Source organism: Molossus molossus, unplaced genomic scaffold, assembly GCF_014108415.1.
Source record: "Molossus molossus isolate mMolMol1 unplaced genomic scaffold, mMolMol1.p scaffold_m16_p_11, whole genome shotgun sequence".
NCBI classification, from domain to species: Eukaryota; Metazoa; Chordata; class Mammalia; order Chiroptera; family Molossidae; genus Molossus; species Molossus molossus.
The window spans coordinates 74279705-74286097 of record NW_023425346.1 but is presented as its reverse complement, the minus strand read 5'-3'; the positions used below and the strand labels follow the sequence as shown (position 1 = coordinate 74286097).

The following is a 6393-nucleotide window of genomic DNA, read 5'->3' as shown; positions in this document are numbered from 1 at the left end:
AAGGAGTAATATGTAGGTTTCATAACTGTCATCCTAACCTTCATGGAAACCTTGAAATTGAGACAAATGATATAATGGTACAATGTATTTGCTAGGGGAAAAACTTAAGTCTTTCTGTAGTACCACCACCTTGTTTCTTTTAATAGGAAAAATTTCACCAAGAAGTAACATGCACTATTATAAACAAAATACTGTTGAACCAACTATTATTTCCAAGACTCCAACATGTCAGTATCAATGATAAGCAATGCTTTAGCAACTTTTGGCTTTAAAAATGTAGCCTATTCAGTTACTTTTTGATATTTGGTTTTTAATGAGACCCTTGTTTAAGCAAGAAACTAGCTGCTAGATTGTTTCTTCTTAGAAGACAGTTTAAGAGTCATTATAGACACACAATTGCTTAGAAATTAGTGAAAAGTGAAAATTGCTTCCCACCCCCATTTAACAAGGCTTCAATTCCTAAAAAGCTGACATGATTTTGAGATACAGCTGTGTAATTAAGACCAGCCAAATTACTCTTGGAAGGTGACCCTGCTCCTAAGTATTGAATTCATGTTAGCCCTTAAAAACTCCAAACCACCTTGAGCAATTAACTACCTTGGTTTAATTAATCATATTTCATAGAAGCTCAAAGCACTAAAATATTTCTTTTTTAATGAATAAAACCCTATAATTTACAATGTGCAGAACACTATATCAAAGAATTCCTGTAAAAATCACATTAAGATCTCTTCATCAGTGAGACAACTACTATAGTTTCTTCTGACTTACATAGCATCTGCCTGAACGCATGTCCTTTGTGATGATCTAAATTTAGGTAAGTACAAATCACAGCAAAAATTAAAGTTTTCATCTTTAATGAAATGACTTTGGAAATAATATCTATTTCCATGACACCAATACTACAGTGTTCGGAGTCACAGTAAGGTACACAGAATTACATCCGTAATTAATATGAATGCCAACATTTCAGGCAGTAATTTCTGTTACATGGCAAATAAAATCAAGAAAGCAACCATCAAACAAAAGAGACCCATAGCTTCAGACAAGGCAAATCCCAGGATAGCATATGAGAACAGCTGCTGCTTCAGCGAAGGGTTTCTAAAAGAGACACAACACATTTAATTGTTACTTTGAAATATTATTTGGACTTCAATGTTTGGTAAATGATTACTAGTGTGGGGAATCTTTGTAAACTGGAAAGTATGGGGAAAGTATCTGCCTAGATGTCTTTTGATTTGCTTTTGACATTCCTTTCTCCTCAATCCTAATCATATGAGGAAAAGGGGGAGAGCTGACTCTATATGTCAATATAAATGGTTAGTCTTCATCCATTTTGGGGGGTTCTGACATTATTCTTATGCCTTTGAAAGTATGTTCTATAACTTTTAAGATCTGATAGTTTAGAAATAAGGTCTTAAATAATAAAATGGAAATTGACTTTTAAAGAATGTACTGTTAATTATATTCCCAATATAGCTTAACAATTATGAGTGCAGACTGTGAAGTCAAACTGAGTTAAAATTTATTTCCTGACACTTACTATTACTTTGAGACCCGTGTCTCTAGTCCTTTATAGGTGAACTGGAGTGTATCTCCAACAGGTGTTGTGGGGAGTTAAGTGAGATAATGTGTGCAAAGCCCTCAAAATATAATGCAAGACACAGAGTAGGTACTTAATACAAAGTAGCTATTATTATTATTTCACTGGTTTTCTAAGTTTCCAGCTATTTCAAGCATGATCTTATTTGGCCATGAAATTACCTGGCATAACCAATGATAAGGCTGCCAAAGACTGTTCCAATACCAGCACCAGAACCAGCCACTCCTACTGTTGCAGCGCCTGCACCAATAAACTTGGCAGCAGTATCAATGTCTCTGCTGATTGCACTGGTTTGAAACTCCCTTTGGATTAGCTGAGGCACACCATTCTGGGCCCCATTAAATACTGTAGAGCCCTAGAGAACAGGAAATAAGGGCAAAGGTCAAATCAGTAATCAGAATTAGCTGTTTTAATTACCATACTGTCAAAATGGTAACTAGCTCTCTATTTTGTAGCCAAGTTTGAATAGAAGGTGGTATGGCACAATAAAGAAAACCAAGAGCTTAAAATAATTCCAATCTTGTACAATAGAAATAACAATATCTACACCCTATAAAGTTAAAAATATATTTGCATATGCTTTTTAATAGAGTAGGCTTTTCAATAACGGCAGTTATTACATAAAATCTTAAATACAAGCAACTCAAGTCTATATACTTAAATATAGATACTAATTGTATTTCTTAGTGAAATCAGGTAGATAAGTTTTGAATACAGAAGTTTATTTTTTTGGCTTATTTTCTGCACATTCATTAATGACACCCCCCCCCCTTCACTTTAATCAAAACCGTAAGATTTACTTAGAAGTGTCACTTAATTTCTATTATTACTACTATTACCTCTCCAGTCCTGGCCTCTGGTCGAGATAACACTGATGCAGAAATTGGTCTGTACACAACTCTGGATCCAGCTCGGATCTATTAATGAAAGAACATTCCTCATAATAAGATAAGGCTTAAGTGACCCTTCTTGCATCATGAGTTCTAAGAAAGCAAGCAGCAAAAATGAGTCAAAGTTCATGACTTTTCTGTATTGACGTTTATGTTGGCTGTTTGGTCATTCTTAATACATGAAGCAATTTTAATAGTTTTAAAGTTGCTAATGAAATTTTAAAGTTTGCCTCATAAGCTATTTGTAAAATACTGAACAGAACTTCTTAGTTTAAAAAATATGTACTGCTTTAAAATTTTTAATTACTGTAGTGCCATAATTCACATTAGAAAAACAGCAATAAATACCATATATTCACTCTTTGGTAAGTTTAAGTGGACCAACAAGTGAGTATATTAGGAGTGTCACCATAAAAGCTTCTTAAACTAGCCCATTAGTTAATAGGAGCTCCCACCATTTCCAAGATATTCCAATATATCTGTTAATCATAAAATTAAAATGCAGTTTAAGCAATTCTATATCAGAGTAAGAATAATTGGTGAAATACTCTGACCATAAGGACATATTCCAGTCCAGCTGCTCCACCTGTCCTTGAGTGTCCACTAAACTAAGGTCACAGAAAATCCCTCAGAACCAAGATCTAATTCTCTAAAACAAATCCCCCGTATCTTCACTTCACCTAAAGCCTCCAAAATGGTTGTGGAAATAACATTCTAGAGGGAGGAAGGAAGCCTTTCAGCTGTTCCGCCACCTTCTTCCACCCACATAGGGCGAGGCAAAGTCCCTCCCTCTGCAGCAGCAAGTTTGACCTACACAGGCAATGGAGAGTGGTACTGCAGTGAACTAGGCCTCGGCGGCCCCCTACTATCCTCACAGCACCCCAAACTTAGCGGCGACCCCAACCCACCAGCGTGACCGAGAGAGTGGGGGAGGGGGCCGCTTGGGGCTTGGAGGCAAGGAGGGCTTGACCTACACCGCTTGAGGCCTGACAGCTAGGCCTCAGCTGCTCTCCATCGCCCTGGTGGAGGGGAAGAGCAGAGTGAGGTACGCCAGGAGGAGGAGGAAAGAAAAAACAGGACACAGGCTTAGAGGGTAAGGGGAGAGCTGTCCCGAGAGGGCGGTGCACGCCGCTGCGAGGTGGCCCATTCAACAACGTGGACGCTCCTGGCCAACAGGTCGGGCCCTGATTCCCGGCCCGGCTGGGCTACGCACCAGAGCGGGGTTGCAGGCGAGCTTGGCGCAGGCGAACATCTTACACTCCTGGGGCGGTGCGGCTGGAGGACCTGGGTGGCAGGCGATGTGGGCTCCTCTCCCGCTTTCTGTAGAGGAAAAGAGGCTTAAGGTCAAGTGCCCCCCGAAGGCCTGTCCTCCCCGCCAGGTCCCGCGGGCTCCTGTGCACGCAGTCAGCTTGGGCCCTGCGCCCAGTGAGGCGCCAGTAGAATGAATGGGTCCCCGTGGGCGCTGCTCCGCCCGGGCCAGGCCCTGCTCCGGCGCCCTCGGCTTACCTTCCCGGGAGGTGGCGGCGGCGGCAGCGGCGGCAGAGGTCGAAGGAGTGGGGCTGGGCGCGCAGGCGCGGTCCGGCTCTTATCCGAGCCAAGGCACCCGGATGGAGAAGGCGGGGAATCGGGTGCAGCAAAGAAGACGCTCAAGGTCACTTTGTAACAACTTTATTGGTAACCACTTGGAAGGACACTGACAGCCATCGGATGATGGGCTAGTGGAAAGGGGGTGGTAATGGACAGACAAAAAGAGGTTGGATACTAGCCCTGGCAGAGAGAAATGAACAAGTTTTCATCTGAGCCGCAGGAAAAAAGTGCTACTTTTCTTTCACTTGACACCTTGTGAAATTTGACCTTTTATCAGTTGCTCTTTAGTAGAGGGGTCCCCTTCCTGGTCATTCTTTGTAAAATAGGAGTGTGTGTGTGTGTGTGTGTGTGTGTGTGTGTGTGTGTGTGTGTGTGTGTGAAAAATGGGTTCATTCACTACTTGACAGAACAAATTAGGGTCTCCAGCAAAATGAATACATTTCTTCCTTTCTTTTTGAATCCTCACTCGAGGACATTTTTGCATTTATCTTCAGATAGAGCTGGAGGGAGAGAGAACATGGATGTGAGAGAGACACATGGAGTGGCTGCCATCCACACACCACACAACCCCAACCTGGGCCAAGGACAAACTGCAACCAGCGAGGTACGTGCCCTTAGCGGGAACTGAGCCCAGGACTCCGTGGTCCGAGGCCAATGCTCTAACCGCTGAGCCAAACCAGCCAGGGCAAATGAATACATATCTTTAAAGGAATCTGGAAAAGGATTCCAGAGGTATGGTTAATCCTTTGGATGAAAGAGGACCTGACTTAGAAGTACTGGGACAAAAGAATGAGTAAATGGCCCTGGCCAGTTTGGCTCAGCAGTTAGAGCTCGGCCTGCGGACCAATGAGTCCTCCGGGTTTGATTCAGACCAAGGGCAGGAACCCTGGTTGGGGTCCAGTTTGAGGCAGCCACTGGATGTGTCCCTTTCACGTGGATGTTTCTCTCTTCCTCTCTCTCCCTCCCACTCTGTCTGAACAAAAATGGAAAAAGGTCCTCAGGTGAGGATTAAAAAAAAAAAAGAGCAAATGAATACATCTAAGAGTTTTGTGAATTTGGGCTCAAAGTTGGCTCTTGGTAAAGTGAGGTAAATTTTTCTTCCAGCTCTATGATTGGAAAAATTAAGGAATTGTAATGTATTTCATGTGGGGCCTGGGACTAAAGAAAGTCTGAATATTTTCAAAACCTACCCAACTTTAACACCAGTTTTTGCTAACTTTGGACAAATCGTTTTCTTCAGATGAGTACACAAATGTCTCAGAAAAAGGCTTTTCCTGAACTTCTACTTTACTGAGTCCACAGATTCAAATGTTAATCTCATCCAGAAACACCTTCACAAACACACCCAGAAATCATGTTTAATCTAGGCGCCCCCATGGCCAGCCAAGTTGATACATAAAATTAACATCATATGTTTTACACTTCTAATATATCCTCTTAAGGGAAACATTATTCTAAATAGTTTTGTGTATGAAGATGGATTAAGGGAAGTTCCTATTTGTTCAGTCATAAATCAGTAGTAGTAACTGTTGAAGAGGAGGAGGAGGCTTGAGACAAGCCAGAATTCCTAACAGGATCACTCCCAGGGCACATGTGGACGGAGGCCTGTGGCATAAGGATGTGAAGTCTAAGTTCAGGCTCTGCACTGTCAACATGTCAATAAGCAGATGAACTGGCCTAGAAGAGGAGATAATAATAGATCCACTGTGGGTTCTATACGTTAGAGCTTAAATATTTATGAAGAATATTAGGTTTTCAAAGAATAAATGTATCTTTGAGAATGGTGTGTGTGTGTGTGTGTGTGTGTGTGTGTGTGTGTCACAGAGAGAAAGACAGAAAGTATCCAATAATTATTTGCTTTAAATAATGAGAAAGCATATCTACCTCACACAGGCTGGAGGCTCAGAAACTGGACTGAGGGTTCTAAAGTGCAGCCTAGAGAGTTGAGGTCTCTGACCATGGCCCTGTCTCCAAGGTGCTTTCTAGATCAACTTACTCAGACTTTCCTGGGTTTTGCATGCTACCATTACACTGATAGAAGGAGTGGAGTAGATCTTGAGTGACATCAGCCCTTGTTGATAGAGTGTGTATTTGCACTGAGGAAGTTTGAAGAAAAAGGGCACCTTCTGAAGGGAGTACAGTGAGACCATACAGATGAATAGAGAACTTTCTGTGAAGTATTTAATCCTCTCTGTATTTTTTTCTTAGACTGTGAAGCTATGTTAAATTATGAGACATCATAATTTGGTAGTATCTGATAAGCCTGGCTGATGATGGCATGGGGAAGAAAGGAATGGAGAGGTGAAGAGAAGT

At 41.7% G+C, this 6393-nt stretch overlaps 1 protein-coding gene across 1 annotated transcript; it reads right to left on the bottom strand.

Moving 5' to 3' along the window:
* Nucleotides 1–632: 632 nt before the first annotated feature.
* On the bottom strand, nt 633–4078 carry ATP5MC3 (ATP synthase membrane subunit c locus 3). Its single transcript, XM_036254992.1, has 5 exons — nt 4000–4078; nt 3707–3813; nt 2443–2520; nt 1765–1958; nt 633–1101 (listed from the first exon to the last, which is right to left on the bottom strand). Exons 2-5 carry the CDS (start codon nt 3743–3745, stop codon nt 987–989), a joined length of 426 nt encoding a protein of 141 aa, XP_036110885.1. The 5' UTR covers nt 3746–3813; nt 4000–4078; the 3' UTR covers nt 633–986.
* Between the last annotated feature and the right edge of the window lie 2315 nt (nt 4079–6393).